Below are 26,724 nucleotides of genomic sequence, written 5' to 3'. Positions count from 1 at the left end.
TGCTGAAAAAATAGAACATAGAATGTAATTCCAAGTTTTAGACTTCACACAAAGGCATAATAATGACTGTTGTACGTATTTCTAAAATTTCATATTAATCTATTGATTTCTTCCTAATTTATTGTAGCAATCTGTAGAATTCTACATTCTTTCGCTCCCAAAATAAGAACTCCCAAGGCCAATAAAGCGTTGAGCAGAATTGTATTGATATTTTGAAAACCCACCATTTAGATGATAAGCTAAGGTCCCCACAAACGATGACGATGACTAATGCAGAGAGTATAATCAAAGAAGAAAATACACTGAAAACAATGGAAAGGTTTGACACACAGCATGCAAATGTTACGTACATAGGAAAATATGTGTCCGTATGGTTATGTATTTTAATTATTAAGTGCAAAAGTCCAGGAATAACAAATACGAATTCAGATTGTAAACAAATGTAAAGAGAACGAGGCGAACAAAGTATGAAATTATTTATTGACAACAAAATCTACAAGTCGAAGATGAACAAAATATAAATGAGGAGCAAGCCAAATGCAATCTATTTACAAAATCCTACAAAAATATGAATAATTCGAAGCAAGAATGACAAACAGAAGAGCAAAAGATAGCTGACCCGACGAAAATAAATATATGTATAATGTAAACCTATCCAAAACCCAGATATTTTTAAGCCAATTGTTGAAATTGGACTATGACAAATAACAAGAGTAAACCAATTGAAATATGGCATAAACAAATATTTTTCGATGTAAGCTGTTTGTTAGAAAATGATCGAGTTTCAGCGATTGATGTGGCTATAACCAGTTGATCAATTCGCTGAAAATCGAAAACAAAGCGGTTCATGAAAAGATAACAAAAACAAAAAAACAAATGTTCTATTTGATGTTGCAAATGAGAAAAATAAATAAAACATGTTATGTGAAAAAATGATTTGTGTACTTAATGGATTTGAGGGGTGTCAAAATGGCAGAGGAAATCGATCCCAGGGGATTGGCATATGGTATTGAAAATGATGGGCAGTTTGATAACACTTGTTTAAACAAATAAAGCGTGCAGTTTGTCATATGCGAAAAGCTTAATCTTTCAATAAACAAAGTGATGAATAAGTAATTATATTATCAAGCACCCAAATCGCCCCATATGACGAATTCCAACAGACTGTACTCATTGTTTGATTAATCAAATGATATGCTAATCGTATTTCAACTCGCAAAACGAACAGCTAGCAAACTCAGTTCTAAAAAAACAGAATGCCAACAGTACGCTTGGTGGTTGATTGACAGCTAATACATATATGTACATAAATACTTGGAATAGAAAAGCAAATTGATTAGCTCACATAGTTACTATTATAATAAAATATACAAAAAGCCACAGTTTCCACCGCAATTTCTAATAATTGTTGTAATTAAATATTATTACCAAGCAGACAAGGCATTTTCAGTTGAAAGATACTTAAAAATTTGAGATTATTAGCTCTTATCATCGTTTTCTAGTTATAGATGTACAGAGTTCACTAAGCCGACGATCAGTTCCACAGTCATATACAATACTTTATTATCAATCAGGTTTAGTTGTTTACATTAACTACAAACGTCATTTGCGAACGGGAATTGAAATTAAAAGGGGGACGATAGTAAATAGAGGGTTGATATCAGCGTACAGCCGCAATACATATACAATCTACAGCTTGGGCAGACCCGCCGAAATGGAGCTCTCGATGCCGCAGTGATCCTGGCCACGCAGGATGCGGAAGAAACCGCGATCGCCCCAGTCGGTGTTCCACGAGTTGCCAATCAGCCAGTAGGGGATCTTCTCGTCGCCCCAGACGCCCCAGCCCAGGATACGGATGGCATGACCGCCCAGCTCCTTGCCGTGCTCGTGCTGGTAGACGCCATCCTTGTACAGGATGAGATCCTCGTAAACGGTGAAGGCACCCTCCACCGGTCCATTGGTCATGATCTCCTCCTGGATCTCGCGCACATTGCGGCGCACCGAGTAGGACTTGGAGCCGAAGTGCTTGTCCTTGGCGTAGTTCACCGTGTAGCTGCTCTGGCACACGTGCTGGCACTTGGGCGTTCCACCGCCATGGGCGCAGGGCGGACGGGTTCCATTCACGTGGTGCTCACAAGGGGAAATCTCATAAGGACGGCAGCCCTGGAACAAGAAAATATTTAATATTAGAATCGTTATACTCCGATTTAAAGCGTTTTTTATTTTGAAATGGATAGTATTCATTAGTTATCTTGAGAAAAATAATCTAGAACTAGAAAAACTAGGAGTCCTTTTAAAATGCAGAGTATATATCATAGCAAAAAAATGAATGAAAAGAATATAATAGCTGGTATATGTAACTTAATATGGCAAGATTAATGCAAAGTCGCTTTCTAGCGATATCTATATCGTTCAAAGTGACTTTATGGCTTCGTTATCTTTATTGCTAACTTCTAGTAAACAAAGAACAAAGTTGCAAAGAAGTTGCTTTGAAATTGTTTCTGCGTTGCAATGACCCAGTATTATTGATTAAAAATATCGACGTAATATAAAAATAGGCAAAGAACAGCACCTCTTTAACTAAAACCTTTTAAAAACCAAACCTAAGACACTCCTGTAACTTCTAAGTAAAAAACATATTATAAAAATGGGGTTTCAGGCTAGACAAACTTGAAACTACTAGACAAAAGAACTCTGATATACGGGAATTTCCCAAGAAAACAAATATTTTCTGCTGAAAATAAAATGAGTGTCACAGAAACCTCTTGAATTTCAAGAAATTGTAATCTTTAAAGACAGTAAATCTGAACTATAAGTACAAAATGTACTTATAAACATGCCGAAAACTATAAACAAGGTTTGAAACATTCTGTCCCTTGAAAAAAAGATACGGTTTGAAGTAATCATAACATTATAAACAAAATGTCTTTGAATTTTAAGGTACTCCAATGGCAAGCCTGCTCTTTAAGGGAATGAGCCTAAAGCAAGGGAAGACCACCCACCTGGTTGGATCCGAAGGGACCTCCGCTGACGATGCCCTTGCGCGTCCAGTAGCTCCAGGCGGCGCCGGGGAAGCCTCCGTTGCAACCAAATCCGCAGGTGTGGCAGCAGGACACCAGATCATCGGCCGAGAAGTGGAAGTTCACCTTGCCCTGGGAATGGATGCACACCTGCACATTGCGAAATCAGCAAAAAAAAATAAAGAAATCATATTATAAGGAATATATACATATACATCAGCTGCTTAAACAAAGGGAAGGCGGGTCTATACAAAATCGATAAGATAAGATAAACTGAGCTAAGCTATGTGCGCACCCGATCGGACATGGCTTCCACGGCCCCAAAGGCCCAGCAGGAGCCGCAAGAGCCCTGGTCACGGATTTCGCCAATGGTCGGGCAGTTTGGCCACTCCTTCCGGGCATCGAACTCCTCCGGAATCTCCTTATCGGTGGCCTTGTACAGCTCACCCAGAACCTCTTTCTTCTCGGGCAGGGCGAACTTGTGTGCATCCGGATGGACGCCCATCAGGCGGCGGATATGGTCCTCCGTCACGGATTCATCGAAATTACGTCCAACCTGGGTGGATAGAGTACGGAAAATGCAATTTTCTTGTCACGTCAGCAGAGAACAGCGGGGGAAAACAAAGGAAATGTGGGACTATAGCTTACCGTCCAGGTTTTGGCCTTACTGCGCACCACCGTGATGAACTCATCGGATAGCATTGACGGCTCCGCGGAGCCAAGAGCCACCACGGAGGCCGCGGTGGCCACCAGGAGCAGCAGATTCATTTTCAATCCAGCGAATGTTCCTCCAAGCGCTGACACAGCAAAAATGTCACAAATCACACTAATCACACTAATCACACTCAAGTAAAATGGGGGGCGAAATGACGCGTCGGTATAATTGGCTTGGCTTGGGTTCTCTGTGTTCCGTAGTTGTTTTCGTACTGCCCGCGAAAAGCGGACGGAGAACGCTCTTTATTTCTCTTGTTTTCCCAAAAAAAAAATGGTTGGCGCCCGCTGATTACACGGCCAGTGTGTGCACACCGATGCGATGGCGAAAGTGCCTATCGATAGTAGAGATGCCACGATAGTAGTGACACGAATGTTGTGTGGATCTAATAATATATAATAATAATTTACTTATGGTTTTTTGATTTAACAAATTATAAGAGCCTAAAGTTGTGTTTAATATGTAGTTTATTAAAAAATAATTCATAAGATTGTACTAAAGACTACTCCTTCTTTTCTACCTTTGCAATATTTGATTTTTGAATAAAATGTTAAACAAAAAACTGGGACAATAAATAAATTATCAAAAATAATTCGATTTAAATGTCTAAAATTACACACCATTTATTCTTGAAAATTGTGGTTGAATAATTGTGGCATACAATTAAGACAAATTTAAAATAAATCAATAAAATGTGTACAAATAAGACAAAGTAAAAAAAAAATGACACTTGCAATGATTTTTATATTCCTAGGTTCAAAAATATTTTCTCAACATTTTAAATTATATTATTGCTTTCTCCTTATTATTATTTCTTATATCTTATATTTAAAGTGCTTGATTTATTTTTGATATTGTTGTTGTTTTTGTTAACAGAAACGCTGATTGTACAAAATATCGATAGTCGCCCATTTGTCAACAAAGCTAACAGAGCTCTGTTAACCAAACGAGGGTGTGGCTACACTGGCTGGCAATATTTTGATCCGGAGCTAACTAAAATGCGGATTTTCTACGGATTTGTGGCGTTCCTGGTGGCCAACAGTCTGCCCGCTGCCCGGGCAATACAGGCGCGCAGCGACAAGGAGCAGCCGCAGACGGTGGTTTCCGGCACGGCGGTGCAATCGGTGGTGCCCGTCCAAGCGCAACTGGGCTCCGGAATGGGAGCCTCCTCCTCGTCCTCGTCGTCATCCTCCTCCTCCGGCGGACCTGGCAACTCCGCCTTCCATCCACTGGGACCCTATGTGAGCTGCTCCTTTCTGCCGCGCGACTTCCTCGAGTGCAAGGATCCCGTGGATCGCCATGAGAACGCCACGGCCAAGAACGGCAAGCCCATCGGATGCGTCAAGTGGGGCGGATCCACCTACGAGGATGTGGAGCACACCGAGGTGTTGTGCACCGTGTTCTCGGACATCGAGTGCTATGGGAATCGCACCTTTCTGCGCGCCGGAATTCCCTGTGTCCGCTACACGGATCACTATTTTGTGACCACTCTTATCTACAGTATGCTGCTAGGATTCCTCGGGATGGATCGCTTCTGTCTCGGGCAAACGGGCACCGCCGTGGGCAAACTACTCACCATGGGCGGCGTGGGCGTCTGGTGGATCATCGATGTCATCCTGCTGATCACCAACAATCTGCTGCCCGAGGACGGCAGCAATTGGAACCCCTATGTGTGATATGCCTCTGTGCTTAGTCCTAAGTAGCTTAGTAAGATCGATTAGAGTAAAATAAGCCGATTTATGGGTATTAGATTTTAACATCTGTTTTATTTTGTATTCCCAATGAGTGGTATAGTTTATACTTGGGCCTAAGCGCCAGATTTATCAACTCAATCTGTAATCACATAGAAGGAATACTAATATATATAGAATTCTATAAAATATGGCCCACTGATTTGTATATAAAGATTGATCTGATGATTGAATCGAACACTAATTATAATTTTTCCTTTTTGGCTGTAAGCTAGTGTTGTATTTCCTTATAAAATAAACCCAATAATGTACTTCACTTTTTTATATATATTTGAGTGTCGCGCCCAACTTTAGACATGGCATCTTTCCTGCTTGTCGACTGGTCACACTAAAAACCGCCAGTGCCGCCAACTTAAGACATACGAACGGCCCTTTTTGACGGGAAAGCAAGAAAAAAAAACCAAACATTATCGGAAAATAAATTGTTTAAACAAATTGGTTGCATTTATATAATTTTTTAAGATGTCCCACATTTTGTTTATATTTAATGAATTATCCTCAGATTGGACGAAAAATGTGTTATTTTATGTAAAAGAGATGGCAACATTAAATAGCTCAATAAAAACCGCTAGTTTCCGCAAACAAGGCCAAATTTGACGGGAAAAAGGCGGAGTCGGCCGCTCTGCCGGCGGCTGCCCTCGAAAGTTTCGCGTGGAAACGAAAGGAAACTCGAAATTCAGTTGCAAAAAAGCTCGCCGACCGCGCGGTCTAACGGAGAGACGCTTTCTCTTTTATTTTTCCCCCATTGACGACGCTGCGTGCGCGTCTCTCCCGCAAGAAACAACAACAACAATAAGAATAAGAACTGTGAACGGTGCATAAATAAAACACACGAAAATATACATATGTATATATTTGCTAGGCATTTAGAATTAATGCACAAAAAAAAAGAAACGCCACAAAAAAAAGAAAACAAAACAAACAAACGAAGTGATGACAGCCAAAAGTAATAACAGTACTTAAATCGCGGCACAAGAACGTAAACACAAAATCGTGTGTAAAGTGAATTCCATGGGAAAAAGACGAGAAGAAGAGTACAAGAAGTACAAGAACAACAGCATGAGGACGCCGACAGCGACGCCGGCAGAGGCAGCGGCAGTGGCAGCAGCAGCGGCAGCGGTCGAGACAATTCGAATTTCTTTGGATGCTGATGGACTAACGGTGCTTTAGTGGTTGTTTGCGTGTGTGTGTGTGTGAGTGTGCGTGTAAAGTAAAGCGGAAAACAGCAGAAACTGAATGGTAAATAAGTGTAAACAGAAAGGAGAAGAAAGAGGGGAAGAAAGAGTAAGGGAGCGGAGAGAGAGAGTAAGAGAGAGCGAGGAGAGACAGTGGCAATTTCCATTTATCGATCCGCTCGCTCGCACACCTGAAGCTGCAGCTGAAGCCATTCCAGCATCATCGACTTAATCCGTTCGAGCGGGATTAAGGCTGCGCTGCCGCCACAGCGACAGCGACGCCCACGCAGCGTCGACGGCGCAGCGACCGCATTACCGGTCGCCGGTAATTAGCCGCCAAGGCCGTCGGCGCTACACAGAAATAAAAAGAGAAGAAGCAGGTGCCACGATAAGATGATCTATTTGAGTTTGTGCATTCCAGAATTTCCATTTGTCAAAAAAGATACATCTAGAAGTTGTCAAATCGATATATGAGGCCATGATAAGATGATCTATTTGATTTTATACATTATTATGCACCTGATTCTAGAATTTCCATTTGTTATAAAAAGATACATAGCTAGAAATATCAGGCCTTGATAAGATGATCTATTTCATTTTATACATCATTATGCATCTGATTCCATAATTTCCATTTTTCAAATAAAGATACATAGCTAAAAATATCAGGCCTTGATAAGATGATCTATTTTATTTTATGTGCAACTGATTCCAGTACTTCCATTTGTCAAAAAAAGATACACATCTAGAAATTGTCAAACCGAAATATCAGGAATGTTCTGGTTTTAACTTTTTTGAATATTTTCCTGGAACTAGGTTTAAATAAATTGTGTTACTAAGTCAATTTAAAAGTTGTATTCTTGGAGAAAAGTATCTAAACAGCTTATTTCTATAACGGTTCAGATGATACAACAAAATATACCTAAAAGTTTTCAAAGCTTCCTAAGTTTCTTAGAAATAAAAATAAAAATATTGTTAATAATTCAGCTTATAAACGTTTAATATTATTTATTTTATATAAACAAAAAGTGCCACCATAGGATGATTCATTTTATAGGATCTCTAGGATTAGGCTTTAGAGTTTCCATTTAAAAAAAATTTTTATAAAATGTTATGTGACTGTTAAAACCGGAGGTTAAAACCTAGAAAATTTTTTAAAATTTATAGATTCAAATCTACCTAATTCTTATCTGGTTCTTAACAAATCATGGAATTTTACATTCATTTGTATATTTATGAATGGAATATGTATCGGTGGTGACTGACGAAGTATTAAGATTATAATTATTTACATACTTCGCACAGAATGAACATTATTCGCACATCAAAATTACAATAACTATTGATTCACTATCGAGTTGATTTTTTTCTGTGTACATAATGGCTTCAGTTTCGCTGCTGCAGCGGTGTGAAAGTTCAGGCTCATTAAGTGCAGCCGCCTAACGGTGCTCGGCAGTTGGTACTCGATACGCGATACCCAACTACCGACTACCGACGATGATGTAAACGAGATTAACCGAAACCAGTAGCTTTCTAATTAGCAGCATCCTGCAAAAGAGTGCCCCAAATTTAAAGTAGACATGCCAATTTTCCAGATACATTTTAAGGCAACAAAATAGTAGTCTAGTTTATTTTTTTTAACCTTAATCTCTGCGGTTTTAAAAAGAAAATGTCTTTCGCCAGAGGATAAGAAACTGAATTAATTCTGCTTAAATTGCAAGATGAACTTTTATAGGGACATTAAATGTGGAATGAAAAATGTTCTATGGGGCCATTAAGTGGCTGTACTTGGTACAACCAAGCTAGGGGAAAAGCCCACTTATAAAGACAGTTGCGCTCTATTTCCTAAAACGTGTTTGAAGAAAGACAATTTCCTCGCTTTGCCAATCTCTTAAACCTCTAGATGGGACTTTTCTAAGTTTAGTAAGCTGGAAAAAAGAAAAATAAATGATATAGGATCGTTTTAATACATTAAAACAAATAAAAATAAGGAAATCTACTATTGTATATATTCAGGTGAATTTAAATTGTGTTTTGTTAAATAACAATAAGTTACCATTTAGGGTTAAGAGAAGTAAATCCTCATGAACGAAAGTATCTTAAGGTCATAAAATGCTTAAAGATACAAATTTTTAAACGATTTAAGATCTGGGAAATCTGTCTGATTTAATAGCTCTCATTCTCTCTCCCCTTCTATCTATCTATCTCCATCTAACTTTCGCGGGCGAGAAAGTGTTCAGAGAAAACAACAAACGAACAAACAATAATGCTAATGAAGCCAACCGTGAAACGATTTTTTTCTTCATTTTTTTTGTATGTTTGGAATTTTTGTGTTAAAGTGCAACCGAAGCAAGGCAGCGTAAAATAAAAACCATAAAGTATAACAAGAGCGGTGGAGGGATCGGTGAAAAGCGTTAACCGAAGCCAAGAAAAAATTAAAACCGAAAACCAACATCAAAAGTTGCCAACTTTTTTTGCGACCGCAGCAGCCGAAGAAGCAGCGGCGTCAGCAGCGACGCCCGACTGCAGCCAGCGTCGCGCTGGCAACAACAAATTGCGGTAAGATTTTTTACAAAAAATGAAAATAATAATAAAAACCCTATACCATAATTGCACCAAAAGAAGTATGTAATAAGTTTTTCATTATTATAAAAAATATATAAAAACTTTCTGATCAAACACTTCAAATATTTAATATTAAATAATAATAGTTCTTAAAATGGTTAATTTTCTTACTTTAAATATCATATTTAATCTTATAAAATAAAAGCCATTTCATGTTATTTTAACTTAAATTCTTAAGAAAAATATTTGTATTACTTTAAAAGTATTGCCTTGTTTTTATTTAAAAACATTTGGATGAAAAAGAAAATGTATTAATCAAAATATAATTCCTAAAATTGTATATTTTTTTATTTTACTTATAAAAGTATCTTATAAAATAAAGCCAGATCATGTCATTTTAAGTTAAATTCCTAAAAAATGTTTTCATTACTAAAACAGTAGTGTCTTGCTTTTAAATATAAATTAAAGCTGCAAGGAATTAAAAAAGGAATAACAAAAATGCTTTATAATAAGGGTAATATTTTTGTTCTGTGTACTATATACTCATATTCCATCTGGATACACTCATCTATATATATTTACTGCTTCAGTCTGTCACACACACACACTGCTGATTTTACTGTTTAGTTTGTAATTTTGCCAAATTGTAGACACAGCATAATAAACACACAAAAAGAAACGAAACTAGAAATGTAGTTCAAAGTTTGACAGTCGGTGGGGATGGGGCGAACCTCGTTCCAGAAAATAATTCACTTGGTTCTATTACATAATGGCAAGGAAAATTCTCCTATTAGCCAAATTAATTGTGGTAGGTTGTTGAAAGAATCACATACATTTGAATGAAAAAAGTTTTTTTAAATTCAAGTCTTTTCTAAAAAGAATTAAAGTATTAAATTCAATTGGAAAATCTTTTTAGACTTTTGGTTAATCCCTGTGCACTCTATGTGTGCACTTAAATTAATATCCCTCTTTTTGTGAGTCCTCGATGAAACGATAGATTAAAGTCATCCCCTCATTGGGTTGTCTTGGAAACTTTAAAACCTCGAGGTCTAGACCAACCCCCACATTTTCGAATGATAACGATTTCTGGCCATAAAAAGTCATCCCCAATGCTGAATTTAAAAGCTTCGAATTGCTGCAAGTGTGAATGATTTTTCAAATTGAAATTAACGTTTACCAGAATGAGACAGCAAAATAAAAGAAATGGGAAAAACAAATAGGAAAGACAGACGTAGTGGGGGGTAAAAAAAAGAATTTAACAAAGAGTACTAAAAATAACCAAAAAATTCGCCTAGGCTGTTTTCGAGTGCCGCCAGAAATGCCTTAAAGTACACAGAAATAAGTATATGAGTAAACTGTAAACTTGACTTTCAAAAAAATATTAAACAAGCTGAAAGTATTTTTTAAATTACCAATTCTCTTGTTTTTTAAAATTTCCTAAAAGGAATGTTTTTAATTTACCATTGGTATTTTACCATTGGTATATTACCATTGGTATTTTACTATTGGTATATTGCCATTGGTATTTTATTATTGGTATTTTACCATTGGTATTTTACCATTAGTATTATACCATTGAATATTTGAATACATTCATACCTAATTCATAGACTTAACATAATTTATACTTCCAAAAATGAGTAATTGCGAATAAAACGTACGTGCCTATGGTCGCAAAAATTGTTTCATCATTTTCCTGTGTGTAAGCAAGGTGGGTGGCAATTTTCGGGGGTGGTTGGCGCCTGCCAGTGGGAAAATGGAAAAGGGCAGGGCAGCCGCCAGCCGAAAAACCCAGCCGTATTCGTTGATTTTTCCGTCGCCGGTGTGGCCTGTGTGTTTCTGTGGCTGCCTGTCCATGTCCAAGCATTCCGATTTCCTATTTTCCTATCTCATCTCCTCGGGGGTTAGTTATTTTTGGGGACGACAACCGCAGGAGCATCAGCAGCAGCAGCAGCAGCAGCCCCCTGAACTTCTCAACTTCCGCAACTGCGAAGGAGGATTCACCGACGAAGGATTGCCGAATATGGAATACATATAGTATGTGTGTGCACAGGCAACGTGTGTTGTTTCAGTTTCGGTCTCAGTTTTCAGTGATCCACTTTGCCCCTGGAGTTGGCTGTACTGGTTGGGCTGAACTGCAGATGAAGCTGGAGGTTATCCATGCCACATCCCATGGTGGGACACAACCCACGGATGCGTTGACAACCAGACAAGCGGTTGGAATGAGCCGATAAATCTTGGCTGAACCACAAAGACCTGTTTAGCAGAGTTCGGGATGCAATAAATAACTTTAAATAGATTTTATATTACAAAGTAATTCCTGGTATAATGTGTAAAATATATTATGGTCTCTGACAAGACATGTTGTTCATAAAGATTATAACGTTGTCTCTTCCTTATATTTAAAATCTTAGCAAGAATTAGCTTGGGAACATTACGAAAAATTATACCGAACATGAAATACATTAAGATATATCTAAAGCTCTATAAAATGCTGTTTCACAAGACTAGGTTGTTTATAAAGATTACAAAGAAGTCTCTTTCTTAAATTAAAAATTCCCCTAATTTGTTTTATTTTATACCTTTGGAACTTAACAAAAAAGTATGCTTAAGTTAAAATAAGTATTATAATATATCTAACGCTCTTTATAATCATTTTTCACAAGACCAGCTTGTTCGCAAAGCTTAAAAACGTTTCTTCCCTATATTACAAATTTTTAAACCGTATCCAAGGGAATTTCCCAAATAGCTTTAGAATACTTTACCTAATTTTGTCCTTTAAAGCTGGGACAATTAGTAAACCTTCTTGAGTTACCTCTCAAAATAAACATTTATCCATCAGCTTGTCAAGTTCAATTTCCAAATGCTTAGCTTAAATGCCTTAAGTTTGACTGCTTGAGTTGATTTCCCTGCGAACTATTGAACTTTGAAGGCCAATTGTGTTATCTAGCTCAGTCGGTAATTGATCACTATATCTGGATCAGATGGCCATCCGAATAACCAATCTCAGCGCCCAAAAGCCTGATTGGAAAATGTCAAGGGTGCCTTCCTGTCTTGCTGTCCTTCTGACCATCTGTCCATATGTCTTGCTCTCAAAGTGAACAAAAAGATGCACAAACTTGGCGATGGCGATGACGATGATTTTGTTGCCTGTTGTTCTGTCTTTCTGAACTTTGAAGGATTTTCCCCATCTGCGAGGGGGAAACTCCCCATACAAACACATGCCCAGAGGGCCACGCATAATACACATGCAAATGTCAAAGCTGCCAGGCTGTCGCCATAAGCGAAAGCGTCACTTGTGCCACCTTACCGACATACCACCACCCAGCCACCCAACCACCCACCCACCTTACCACCCATCATCATCCACCGCTTCGGCCATCGGCGAGTTTTAGCGGATTTTGTTTGTGCCGGAATGAAAATCGTCTTCTTTGGCCTCGTTGTGATTACAGTACTCCCTCCAATGTGTCATCTGAAAACTCTCTTACTCTCATTTTTTGAAATTACTGGTAATCACTTTGTGATCACTTTTATTTATACCAGTAAAAGTCGGCTTTGTGGAATCAAAATACTTTAATTTGGAATTTATTCTTGTGATTAAATCAACAGCAGAGGGCAACGACCTTGTGCGATATGATTTGTTGTCTGCCCGAGCTCTGCCGCCACACACACAGTAACCTAAACTAGATCTAATCCATTAGTAAGTCCAAAAAGCCAGTCCGCTGATTCTTAGGAAGTACATATGTATAAATCAGCGGAATAGCTAAGGAATAGCTCTGCCTTTCCTCTGCCGGCACACGTACAGCGTACCACATCAGTTCAGAATGAAAATGTTGAATAAGTTGGTATCCAACATTTAAAAACACAAAGTATCCATATTCCAAAAAGATTCCTCATCTGATATTGTTGAACTATTAGAATATTTGTAATATTATTCAGTCTCGTTGGCTTCACTGTATCGGGAGTGCACTGTATTGTTATTTGTTGTTCTTGCCATTGTGTGTCATCCACGCGTTTTCTCTATGCTCCAGTAAAATTTGAGGAGGGTTGTTGAAAGAAAAGCCAAAGATGGGTGGGTAGGTAGGTGTGTGTATGTGAGTAGTACCGCGCGTGAACTTTGGAAAACTCACCACCATCTTTTGCCAAACCGGTCTCAGTCGACCTCGTCGTCTTCTTCTTATGTCTCACTATCTACCACACTCAAAATCAAGAAAATAATATTTTGATCTTATACGATCCTTGATTAGTTTCGATGCGATAGTATCTATTTTTAATTTTCTGTGTGTTCTAAATGTTCCAAAAGGGATCATCCTTGCATCAGCAATGGTAGCTGATACTACAATCTTTTTTGAATTTTAATTTGTTCTGAGTTTTTAAAGATCCATTTTCAAAGATAAATTATTTTTTCAAGTGTTCCACTTAAATAAAAAAGTTTTTTGTACCTGGTTTGTTGCCGGATTTATTCTGTTTGGCAAATTGTTTGGCAAACAATTCCATATTTGTGCAGGCTCTAGAAGTTTGGAGCGTTCTTCCTGTCTTGTGGCTTCATCTAGGTTTTAATACCTGTTAGTATTAGAATTAAAGGGTATATTGTTTGAGTGGAAATGTGTTTAAGAGGAATATGGAACTTTATAGCAATGCCATGAATTAGAGGTATCTTAAAGTCGAGAAACTTGACTATATGGTGTTTTCTATTGTTTTTTTTTCGTACAGCCTGCGGAGAAAATGCCGCCGCAAAAGAGAGAAGACAGAAAGATGAAAATTGTGGCACTCAACACGTCGTCTTTTCTACTCCCCCTCTACCAATCTTAGCATCTTTATTTCTGCACGAAAAAATATGATCCCTTATAAAATGATTTTATATTGTCAGTACTTAAAATCAAATTTTGTATATATATTCAATGTGTTTTAATTTATTGAAAGTTTTTTGTATTAGTTCCATTTAAGAAAAGTGTTTTTTAAATTTTATTTAAAACCGATTTAATGGTATAATACACTTTTAAATGTATTAATGTTCTTCTATTCTAAAATGGTATGTTTTCTAATTGTTTGTCACATAAAATTTGGTTATTAAAAACATTTAAAAAGGTTTTGAAATTTATTCAATTTGAAAACATACTTGATTAGTTTTTCTTCCTGTGCAATTTCCTCCGTTGGCAGCAACAACAAATACAATAACAATAGAGTCAGAAAACAAAGGCTTTCTTAACGTCTTAAGAAGCTTTTGCTATTGCCTTTGTTTTTCTTTCAGTGTTTGTTTGTGGATGTGTGAGTGCTGCCTTCCCCCACTTTCTTTTTTTATTGTTTATACTGCACGCATGCATTTCACACTATGTGTGTATATTTCCTTCTTTTTACCCCTTTTTGTTGTTTTCTCCTAAATAAAAGTGGAGTAACACTTTCACCCCTTTCCTCTTTCTCCTCCTTGGGGGCGAAACATTGATGATGGTGTGTTTTTAATTACATTTTATAATTATCGTTGAGTGGGCGCATCGTTTTCAACATGGGTTAACAACAACATATGATTGCTTGCAAACAATGCGTTACTGGAATTAATGTGGAGAAGCATGAAAGTGATGGGTTTTTAATGAAAAACAAATAAGGAGAGTAAATATCATTATTTGTGATAGTTTCACGCCATCTTTATGAATGAGACATCGTACCGAAAAATTCCCACATATCAAGTAACTTAGAAATACCACTATTTCACTGGAAATATAAAATTCCTTTAATGTTAGTTGAGAACTCCCGCCCATAGAATCACCAAATATCAAAATCTCGTCCCTAATCATAAAATACAAAGATCGTCAATACGATAGCATCAAAAACAAAAAGTCCGAAACAAACGACGCAAGTTCTCAAGAATTTCTTTAGTTTCTATTTCATGTAGTTGTGCTGACTTACGCATCCTATGTTGATAAAACAACAAAAATTATACCCAAATCGTATAAAAAGGAAATATTTCAATATAGTTCTTACAGTAAGCAAGTAAATATCATCGAGAGCACTTAGTTACGAACTACCGACAGAAAATATAAAACGCTCCACAAGGGTAAGCAAATTAAAGATCCTATTTCATCAGGTCTACACTGAAGAAAATAGTCTTAGAAAAACAACTATTGTTACATTAGTTCTACACTATTAAGTATTAAGTTGTCTCAGATAGGAAGAGTATTAAATTTATATTTTCCAATGTATTAATCTGAAAATAGTATAAAAATTATATTAAAAATAATTCCACAAATCCAAATTCTAGACTTTTCAATATAGAAAAGAAACTATAAAGTATGGACTCTATATTATTTCGTCTTGAATTTATACTTTAATTTTAATACTGCCTTAACTTTCTGTTTTTTTTTGGGTGTATTTTTTTAATCGTTGAGAATATTCAACTCCAGCTTGCTATTTGTGGCATTTTTAATGGCTCCTTGCCCTGCGATAAATAAATAGTAGAAAACCCCTAATTAAATTTGAGAGTCTAGGGCCAGCATTCTTTTAATTTATGTTCATGCTGTAACTCCTTCTATTTTTTTTTTTGGGCAAAAATCAAGAGCCGGCAGCAGCATTCCTTTCGTGTTTCCTGCCTGCCCTTTATCTATGTCCCGCTACCATTTTCCTTCCTTTTCCGGCTTTTCCTTTAAGCTTTCGCCACATTCCATTAGATATAATACATAAATACCAAAATGCGATAAAAAAAGAAGGGCGGGCAAACGAAAATTAAAGATGCAAAGCAATGAAAAGCTCTCACAAAATACAGAGAAGTTTGCTTGTTGTGTGACTCCAATCTTCTTCTAGTATATACGAAAAACCACTCACACTGGGAAATTGGTTAAAAATGTCAAATGAACAGCATTCCTCGCTGGCTTTTCTGTCCCGTCATCAAGCGGCAGCAGCAACCCAAACTAAACGAACTGAAAAGCGACTGAGACGGATAGCCATTCGCTTTCTGGTTTATAGTTCTCATTTTCAGTCCTGCCAGAACTTAAGAAATAAAACGAAATAGGTTCCCCAAGTTCGTTTTAAACTAGAGCATTCTTTGGTATTTATGCTCACTAAATAGCTCCTTGAAATAAAATAAACCATTTGTACACTTGATTATTTGAGTTCTATAGCATCGTTATTAAATTTCATTCTTTAGTTAAATCGAGTTCCGCTTATTAGGATGTTATAAAATTCATATTGCGTTGGATCAGGTAAATTCCCAAAAATACCAAATAGTGCAGTGAGTTTAGTATTTTAACTAAATTGCGATTTCAAGATGTTTTCTATTTCGGTTAAGTACAGCGTGTTGAAATGTTAAATATAACCAACGGTGACCTTGAGTTCACTAAAAATCATTTAATTTATATATATGGGTCACCAAAAAAACTACCCCAAATAGCTAAAAAAAAAGCTCACCTTTTTCGATTTGAAGTGTACCCTTGGCATATGCAACGCTATATTTTATATGATACATTCGCTCTGGCTCATCCACATCATCGCCTTTATCTTTATCGTCATTAAACGGGGCTCGTCATTATTGTCATAAAACTTTCTTTTGGTTTTTGTTCTTGCTCTTGTTCGGTTCCTGCCGCAACTTTTGCCGCTGCCATCGGGCGCCCTATCTCCATCCCATTCCCGCCCCACACTTGCCGTCTCTGTCTTGGAGCTCAGTTTCCATCTCTTTCGCACTTTGTGAGACTGCGAGTGCTGCTGGCATTGGCCTTTTAGTTGATTTCCGTCCGACACGCTGCCTTGTGATGACATTGTTTTTATGACGCGACCCCCCCGGTTTCCCTAGTTTTCCCAACCAACCCGCTTTCCCCTCCACCGCCAACGCATTTCCCACCTACAGACAAAGGATATACCCGTCCTATAGATGATATATATATATATATATATGTGAAAAACATATATGTTTATATGGCAAAAGAGGCGTGTGTGTATATCGTGCATAACTTTGTCGGGGTTGGGGCTTTGTGCGATTCTGATCCTATTGCAACAAATAGCACAAAGGCTTTGCCGCCACGGAGTGATGGATAATGGTGCTAGTGATGGGGCTGTCAATCAGCCGCCGATGTGCCATATATATTGACAGAGACATCGGTGTCATAGATCTACGGCCTGATTGCCGTTACACAAGTCCAGAATTTAGGTCACACCAAATTGGTTCCTTTGAGATTGAATAATAGAACGCAACCTGGCTAAAGATATTTTTAAAATGTATTCTCAGAATCGGTTATCATTTTGTAGAAGCTCTTGATTAAATACAATTTATCAAGGCTTTCGAATAGACTGTCAATCAGTTTCAATGGCATCAAGACAAGATGATTAGTAATAACACGATGGAAAGTATTTATATTACATATGAAGCGTAGATTAATCAACTAGCAGCATCTGAAATGTTTTTTTTTGGTAGCGATGATAATGCGAGTTTTTTATGAATCATCGTTTGGTTGATAATAAATATAAATTAAAATATGACTTCATTTAGAAAAAAAGAAAAGTTCAAAGCTGGAATTCAGAATTTTTACTGTTAGATAATATAATACTACAAGGGAAAATAACACTACGATTAATTATAATGAACTAAAAGTGCTATTCTATTTGAACGTTTGCTATTTTCTATATATATTTCTTACCAAATATACTGGCTGCTGTGAGTGTGTCATATCATATAATACCTGACCACCTGCCCGAAGAAAAAAAAACCCATTTCGAGGGGCTGGGCGTAACATTAGCGGCTCGTTGGCGAAAATGCTGGCAAACCCCCTTGTTAGATCCCCCGAACTGCCGGGCTCCTATGTGTGTTTACCTTTCTCAAAGCGCAGGCTCGCTGTTTTCCCTACCACCCGACAGCCCACCGACCTGACCCACCCACCCTTTCCGTCCGGTCGACCTGGTCGACACCCTTGACAAACATTCAGAAAAAAGTTCCAGCAAAATGGGAGATTTTTCCCTTTCTATACAAAAAAAAATCTTAAAATATAGCACTTACATTTTTTCCCAACCTTCCTGATCTAATTAAAGCAAAAGCTATACACGAAATCTATATATGGGATCCATATAAAAGACCCATTTAATATTCACAATTTTCAGAAAAAGTTATAATTGAGTAAAATTCCTTTTCTTGCTATACAAAAAAAAGGTTTAAAAAAATTTCGTTTAATCCATTTATTTACCATTTTACGGTGCAATTTTTTTCTGAAAGTGCATATCCCTTTGTAAGTTTTTCCTTTTATTTTTGGGGCAGGTTTACTTTTTTTTAATTGCTTGGAAGGGAGCACGTCACGCGAATGCTGAAACTATATAATATGACCAAAAAGGAAGTGGAAACCGCAATCAGAGAGTACGGCCTGGGTTTATAGAGTTATTCAAAAACGGTGACGAGGGGAAAGTGAAAAGTAAAATGGGCGGAAGCGGGAGGGCAGTGCAATTAACCCCTTGGGGGCGACTGCAGTTTCCGTGGGTGAGTAAGTGTGTGAGTGTGCCCATTTACCTTTGTGCCTATGCCTGTGTCCCCAAAAAGGGGCTAAAATATGGATAATTTATTCCAAATTGCAGCGAAATAAGCGAGAGAGATGGAAATTCAATTGCGAATTGCGAAATATGCGGAAAACGGCCCCTTAGCGCCACTAAACACCAATGCGCAACGGGGCTAAAGCAGCGGTCCAAAGCATCTAAATTTAGATCGATATTCCCCGTCCGGCGGTGTTCGCTTTTTATAGACTTTAAGTAAATGGATTCGCAAGCGGCGGTGCTAAATTTAGTATTACCAAAAGCAAACAGTCAACAATCTGGGGTACACAAAACATCAGGTTACATTTTCAATCGATCCAAAAACGTGCCAGATGCCCCATTAGCAGCATTTTCATGTTCGAGGGTCGCTCGATGAGCTCTATAAACGTCGAGTTTCCTGCGGGCCAAGTGCGTTGTTTCTTTTTCCGTCTTCTTTTTTTCGGCATATTTGCAAATCTTTCATCTGAACTGAAGAGAGATACATTTGCCAATGCCCCAGTGAGCAGGCCAAATTGATAATTCGGTGAATGGTCGAGGGCATTTTCATTTGGCCTTCACAAGCACTGGTTACGCCATGAGTTTCCAGGAAATGTGAAGCATTTACTGGCAAACATTCAGTTCAATTAACCACACGAGCGCAAATTCCTGACGCTTGTTAGGCTCTTGATTATGTTTTCCTGTTCATAACTTATTGGAATTTATATGCAAATACAGAAATAGGATTTAAAGCAATTTATTGCCATCAGAAATGACTTCATTTACTTGGAATTATATTATACTTTATCAATTCCTTTGGAATTTCCTTTGAAAATACCCATATCAATCACAATCTTACCAAAATGACAAATCACACCTTCATTACGCCTGTCATGGGACTTATCAAAAAGGGGAGCCCTTCTCCGCGCTTCTCAAAAAGCTTTCCTGTACAAGCAGTCAGTGAACTGAAGGTCGTTTCAGTGGTTCTTCGCCCAGGGCCTCCAGTTCCTCGGGATCTGCGCAACATTTCCACGATTCCTGAACACCAAAATGATAGATCGTCTCATGGAAGTAATGCTCCCCCGGATTGATGAAGATGCGTGGAAAATCCGGCTGATTGACAGCATCCGGATAGTTGAGTAGTTGCAAACTAAAACCACAATGCTGCCAATAGCGGGTGCACTTTTTACCCAAAATGGGCTCATCACCAAGGGGTTCCTGTGGGAAATTATTGGCAGTTGAGAATTTCACACTCGGCTGGTTACTGAAGATCTCCATGAAGCGTCCCGATTCTGGATGCAGAAATCGGCCCACATAACGGGTTATATTGGAATCAAACTCCTTATCGAGGGCATAGCACACATCGTAGCCCTTCACCGGTCTCTCCACAAACTGACGCACTCGATCGCCCATGAATACCGGTAATCGGATATCGTATACGGAATCATTAACGCTCTTGAACCTCCCCGTGGGAATACCATCGCCACCAGAAGTATCCATCGTTTCCATAGCTTCAATATTGATTTGATGATCGAATATACCCTTGATACCAGTCGTCTGACCGGCTAGATTGAAGTAAATGTGATTGGATATATTCACCGGCGTGGTCTGATTCGTAGTGCCTTCGATGCGTATGAAGAACCGATTGTCATCGTCGATGGTGAAGTGAATGAATATGCTCAGGGTGCCGGGGAAACCCTCGTGTCCATCCTGCGAGACATGCCGCAATGTAACGCCATCCGGTCGCTTCATATACAGATCCCAAATGACCTGGTCGAATCCCACGAAGCCACCGTTCATTTGGTGTTTATGGCCCAGATTCTTGGACACAATCACCCGTCGCTCGTCCATGATGAACTCTCCGTTGCCCACCACATCGGTGACCCGACCAAGTGTGCAACCGAACTTGTAGTTCCTGTATTTCACATAACCGGCTATGTCGTCGAATCCCAAGACCACATCCGACAACTGGTGATAGGCATCCGGGGCCTGGATGCTCTGGATGGTGGCCCCCAACTGGATGATGGACACGGACAGGCGGTTGGTGTTGGTCATTGTATAGCGACGAATCACCTGTGCCCGCTTGGTAAACGGATTGGTCGCAATCCCGAAAATGTCCTCCACAACCTTAACCATAATTCGGGGTAATAGTGTTTAATTTTGAATTTAGTCAACAAGTTATTTAGTCTTTCTTTGTGAAAGTCTGATTGATAATATTGTCAAAGTTATCTAAAAAAAAAAAGGGGAAACTAGATATTGGAGGTGCCAACAAATCACTAGGGTTTTCAAGGCCCGTTTTAAAGTAATTTTAGGTGTCTAAAAGTATGCAGTAAATAAAGTATAGCCGTTACTCTACGTGATTTGATCGTACTTCTTGGCTTAAAATATATTGTTGCATACTTTTAGCCACCTTAAAATTCAATGAAAAATGTCACATTATAAGTTGGTCTTAATTTTACGAGTGTTTTTAAAACCAATTAAGCAAAATCAATTGGTATATAATTAAAGGAAGGTATTATTAAATGAATTAAATTGCATTATATAAATGAATTTATAATTTTTGGTTCACTGACGAAGTTCGTTTGGCTTAAACTTGAACCAAATTGCAATTAATCTGTTACACAGCGTAAAAGTTACTAAAAATCTGGCATTTCAAAGTGCGAAGCAAAGGAAAGATAATAATTATTGGCTGCAAAAGTTCTGAGAATTTCGACATGAACTTTATGCTAGTTGAGTACAGGGAATAAATTCGTTTCAGTGAATTAATTGATTCTGATGTTTATATTGATTTGATTTCAAGTTAAATTCCGATAAAAGCTGTCCAAATCAACATTGAAAATTCCATGGAAAAACGAATCCTACATTTTCAAGGACTTCGATGAATAAAATATATGCTGTTGATATAATGACCTTTTTAAATGCAGATACAAGTAAATGTACACAATTGCAATTTCCTGGCTTGTTAAAACATATTACCGATCCACTCAGAACTTCAAGTGTAGCTAAAAAAGATGTTTAAGGGCTTATCATAAATCCAGTTGTTAATTGCAGCCATCAAGGCTGTTTACCAAGTGATGATATCGGGGCAATTTGTTGAATCCGAGTGGCGGCGATGGGTGCATGTCACCTTTGTTTGTGTACGTATGTACATAGTACCCTCCCTCAAGGTTGATAAGTTCCTCCGATGGTGGTGCTTGCATTGGGACTATCTTATCGGGAGGGGCCTGTTCCCGGGTTTCCAGACCCGCCGCTGCACGAACATAAAAGAACGATCCAGGTGTGTGATTTATTGGGACCACGAATTGCCAACCAAGAACTAACAGCAAGCAGCAAGCTACACCATCCAGAATCTAATCAAAAATTGGTGCGAAATAAGCAAAGTACGGATCATTATTTAGCCAATAACCGTGACAGGAATTATCATCATTTATAATGGCAATAACTGAATAATTGAATGCGCTGCGATATATGACGGAGACAGAACAAAAGAGTAATTGCCATCAATTACTCTGCCCTCGCCCCATTATGGCATTACGGCTTCTTCGACAGCTGCGTGGTTTTCGCACTACACTGGAATAAATTGGGGGTATATAGTGTTGGTTTATTAAGAAATATCTGAGATATATTTGTTAAGATCAATGTTACGATTACAGATACACCTTTAATCGAAAAAGTAAAGTAAAAAGTATTTTTCAGGCGATAAGTATTTTTATAAAATATAAGGAATACTCATTTATAAAAAACAACTGATTCAATATATATCTTTAACTAGGCTTAGCTAATGTGGGTTAGTCAACAAATATTTTGGATACACTTTTAAGATTAATATTACGATTACAGACACACCATTATTGGAAAAAGTTGAACTAAAGTGATAAAGGAGTTTTGTAAATAGTATTTCTTAGGCGATAAATATTTATATAACTATATAATATATGGAATACTAATTAATAAATAACTGCTAGTTCAGATGTTCCCTTTCACTATGCATAGTTACTTTGGGTTATTTGACAAATTCTTGGGATACATTGTATAAGATCAATCTTACATTTGCAGACATATCATTTATCATTAACATTACAACTAAAGCGATGAAGTAGTTAAAGTATAGTAAATAGTATTTTTCGAGTGAAACATACTTAGGTATTTGAAATATATGGAATATTAATATTTATCATAGCTAACTTATGACTCAAATCTTTAATAATACTAATAGATGTTCAATACTAGAAGCTATAATAATTGTCGAGTGAATACAGTGTTTTTAACCTAACTTAATTAATCTAGAATGATGAAATCAGGTTATCTTACCTAGGCATTTCTCCAAGTGCACAGAGCGAAAAGAGTGGGCCATAATGACCTTACATACCTGCAGTTGGTCTAATGGGTTTTCGAGTTGCCAGCGGCTTCTTCGTCATTGTTCTTTCTGTCCATGTCCCCGGTTCGGTTCCATATTCCATATCATGGCTCATTGGCCATACGGAAAATGGGTGGCTGAATGGTGTGCAAATAAATGCAAAATCATGGCTCGTCATCTACATTCACAGCCACATCGGCATTCACATTCGCATTCACATTCACATTCACATCGTCACAGTCGTCCATAGTCGGGCAAAGTTCAGCGGGGCCAATGCCAATGTCATCGGGCCTTTGGAGCTTTTAGTGGCTTCACCTTTGCTATTTCTAAAGGTAAATGTTTGCCGATAAGAGCCGTTGCCGTTAGTTGGATCTATAGCCTTGAAATTGCGGAGCTTGAACTTTTAGCTTTCGGGAAGATGATAAATATGGCCAGAATAAAATCTGTCGACAAACAGTAGATACGAACGTATGTATCTCCACAAAGGTCAGCAATTTAAATCACCAATCACGATGTTCTCTCCCTAGCAGAAAAAACAGTTGTTATAATTAAGATCGAAAGGTACTAGGATTAAGAATAAACTATGGAATGAACGATTACTAACATAAATTAAGATTGATGTGTACTGGGACTAAGGCTTAAATGTTTAATGTAAAAACATGCACGTCAACTAGATTTAAAAAGGAAATAAATAATTCATTTTTATATGGAACTGGATAAACTATACCATTAAAATGAGCTTTACAACAAATTTGAAAAGAAGGTATTCCTGCGTAATATCAAGTATTCTTTGCTTTACTTGCTAAGATTTAAAGACAACAGAATATTATTTAGTTGTATGTCGTGTTTTAGCCTACTACACAAAAATTTACAAATTCCAAAACCATATAAAACAGCCAAAACTAAATGTTTTCCTAAAGCCGCTAAATGTAGTACATAAAAAAATAAATAAAACCATTTATTAACAATTTTGATATAAGAAAATCTCATTTTTGATTATCCTGAACTATAAAACAGCGATAAGTCAGCCAAGAACGATTTTAACAACGCAGTCAAGGCAAAATATTTAAAGAATTTTCAAATCCTGTTCCAAATTTTCCATGTTGATGTTTTTGTTATTGATAGTTTGTTTATACATATTGCGATTTTCTTTTATACACTGCCAAGATGGCCTGACTTGGGTATGTAAATCCTTTCAATCGTGAAGCAATTCTCTATGTGTAATATGATAAATACGTTTTAATGGATAAGCTAATTGTATTTAATCAACGATTACTTAATGACTTTTGTTATACAACTCGGAAATAGTAAGAGCCTACTAATTGATTTAATATGGTTATATGAACAAGTTATTATTAAACAACAGGTAGATTATTTATATATATGTATAAAAAGTTAAAATTTTCAAGGTGGTTACTATATGTATAATAGGATTTTTATATTTGCATATAAAAAGTTGCAAATTTCAAGGTGTTTAGTATATAGATCTATAGATTTTCAGTTCTAGTTGAGGCACTCAACAAGTTTATTACCAGCTTGTTTGTGTTTATATTGACTGAACTCGTAAACATATTTAGCTGTCTCGGGGCCTCCAGAAGTCTATAAATGAGGCACTGGCGATATGTTTGGGAATGTAATATCTAATGGTGATTTAGCACAATTGATTCGAAGTCTTTGAATATGCCACCGATTAAGACTATGAATCATTTGGCTGGCACTTTCGTGCCTGATAGGTGTTCTCATGTCTTGGCGTCATTAGCCATTCTAGTTAATCCCGGTCCGGATATGCAAATATCAGCATGCATTCCCTTGTACGAATCCCATGTTGGGACCGCCTTATCGGACCTCGATGCAATGTCAAGCCGGCGATTATGGTGGGGTATCCCGAACATGATGGCTCACAACCCCACCAACAAGTTGTTGCACGCAGAGAAAATGTTTAAAAAGATACGGTACGAAAAAAAAAACCAAAAAAACTAAAAAAAAAATTCGGGGGATTGTTAATACTTTAAAATGCTATAAACTATGTAGATCGAATTTGAAAATATAGTGAAATATTTTAAAACATGCCAACAAGTGTTGGTTGTAATAACCCAAATAGCTGATCTATAAAAATTACTGCTTATGAGAAAAGCATTGTAAACCATAAACATAAAATCATTATATTAAGTACAACATTTTTTTTTTTTTTTAATATATATTAATATTTGATATATTTTATAATACTTTTCGAACTTTCAAAGTGCTTTCAATTACGAATCATTTTAAAATGAGCGTAGGTGAAAACAGGAAACTCAGTATGAAGTAATAATACTATATGGACATTTCGAAACTTTTAAAATCTTTTTAAAATACGAATAATTTTTAAATGATGGTGGGTGAAGATGGGAAACTAATGCTGTTGCATTTTCTTGCTGTGTAGTTTTATTTGCCCCCCTTTTTAGCACGCCCTGCTCATGTCTAACCCTGATTATGCTTTGCTTTACATTGCACTGGTTGATGGAGACGAAAAAGGGGGGTTTCAGTGGGCGGTGGCGGAACCTTAGGCTGTCCAAAGTCGTTGGCTTTGCATATTTGCATGCAGGCATGACTGTACTGCCAGTTAGCATTTGAACACTGCTAGGGCTGCCCCTGATTTTCCAGAGGGATTACAATTTGGATCAGGAGCTCACAAAACGCCAAGAGGGCAAATTGCTGGCCATCCAGCTGGATGCTTTATCAGGCAAACAGCTGTGCCCGTTGTCATGGGATGCTTAGCTACTGCTTAGCTTCTTTTTCAAGGTTGCAAAATTAAAATAAAAAATCTGTGCTGTAAGACATTGCGTTTGAGCGATACCCCCAGCTAATTCTAGTTTATCACTCCTACGCAGTGTTGACTTCTTTATTGGCCATGTTTGGGCTGTGCAGCTTAAGTGCCTTTTGTTTCTGCGAACGTAATCTACTAAGGTACTGATAAGTGTACTATATTTATAATTTCTTGGTAGAGCAGCTAATCTTTTTAATGTTTAAGGGGTTATATATATTCACTTGTACCATGGAATAAGATACATTTCTGGGATTTTGCTTTATGAAAGAAACGTTTGATTTAAATTCTGTTTTAAGTGTCTTAAAGTACAGAGATTTTTAGCAAACAAATTAATTATCTTGTGTTCTAAAGATCCAATTAGTGATTTTTTGTGTGGGTATTCTTAAAACTATATGCTAAAATAAAATAAATCAAAAATACATAGCCCCCTAAAATAGTTACATTTTCATTAGCTTAGGTTGCAGTCATACCTACGTTAGATTTAAGAATGTGCTTAATTGACTTTAAACTAATCTACTATTTTTGACCATTTCAGATGCCTGGACTTGTGGTCTTCAGACGTCGCTGGTCTGTGGGCTCTGATGATCTCGTGGTGCCGGGCGCATTTCTCCTGACGATTCATTTTATATGGTAAGTATACGCATACCAAATTTTCTCCTAACCACCTAACTCTTTATCAATATATTCCTTGCTCTTTTTTTCCTTTTTGTGATAGTTTTGTGATTGTTAGCGTCTCGTTGGTTATCTTTGAGTATAATACACAAATTTTAAGCGTAAAATTATTGTTCTACCATCTAATAGGCTACTTGTTGATACTATTTTGTAAGTACATTTTTTAGAATTCAATGGAAACGGTCTTGATAA

At 37.3% G+C, this 26,724-nt stretch overlaps 4 protein-coding genes across 14 annotated transcripts in view; 2 read left to right on the top strand and 2 right to left on the bottom strand.

The window, feature by feature from the left end:
- Positions 1-1,538: 1,538 nt before the first annotated feature.
- LOC119558023 (cathepsin B) lies at positions 1,539-3,977 on the bottom strand. The gene is made up of 4 exons (XM_037871150.1): positions 3,669-3,977; positions 3,316-3,576; positions 3,003-3,170; positions 1,539-2,163 (listed from the first exon to the last, which is right to left on the bottom strand). Exons 1-4 carry the CDS (start codon positions 3,786-3,788, stop codon positions 1,690-1,692), a joined length of 1,023 nt encoding a protein of 340 aa, XP_037727078.1. The 5' UTR covers positions 3,789-3,977; the 3' UTR covers positions 1,539-1,689.
- A 690-nt stretch (positions 3,978-4,667) lies between these two features.
- Positions 4,668-5,614, top strand: LOC119558024 (TM2 domain-containing protein CG11103). The gene has a single exon (XM_037871151.1). It carries the CDS (start codon positions 4,731-4,733, stop codon positions 5,406-5,408), a length of 678 nt encoding a protein of 225 aa, XP_037727079.1. The 5' UTR covers positions 4,668-4,730; the 3' UTR covers positions 5,409-5,614.
- Positions 5,615-6,173: 559 nt separating this feature from the next.
- Positions 6,174-26,724, top strand: part of LOC119558020 (diacylglycerol lipase-alpha) — a 31,581-nt gene continuing 11,030 nt past the window's right edge. For 9 of the 11 annotated variants that reach the window (XM_037871143.1, XM_037871139.1, XM_037871141.1 and 6 more), the window contains exons 1-4: positions 6,174-6,722; positions 8,998-9,217; positions 26,396-26,490; positions 26,576-26,682. In XM_037871143.1, the coding sequence (XP_037727071.1) occupies positions 26,396-26,490; positions 26,576-26,682 (202 nt within the window). In that variant the 5' untranslated portion in view covers positions 6,174-6,722; positions 8,998-9,217. The remainder of the gene's footprint in view (positions 6,723-8,997; positions 9,218-26,395; positions 26,491-26,575; positions 26,683-26,724) is intronic. The other 2 variants (XM_037871137.1, XM_037871138.1) reach the window with 2 other exon arrangements.
- On the bottom strand, positions 19,498-20,897 carry LOC119558022 (galactose mutarotase). The gene has a single exon (XM_037871149.1). The coding sequence runs from the start codon at positions 20,831-20,833 to the stop codon at positions 19,655-19,657; it is 1,179 nt and encodes a 392-aa protein (XP_037727077.1). The 5' UTR covers positions 20,834-20,897; the 3' UTR covers positions 19,498-19,654.

This window comes from Drosophila subpulchrella, chromosome X, assembly GCF_014743375.2.
Source record: "Drosophila subpulchrella strain 33 F10 #4 breed RU33 chromosome X, RU_Dsub_v1.1 Primary Assembly, whole genome shotgun sequence".
Classification (NCBI taxonomy): domain Eukaryota; kingdom Metazoa; phylum Arthropoda; class Insecta; order Diptera; family Drosophilidae; genus Drosophila; species Drosophila subpulchrella.
This window is presented reverse-complemented; position numbering and strand designations above follow the sequence as displayed.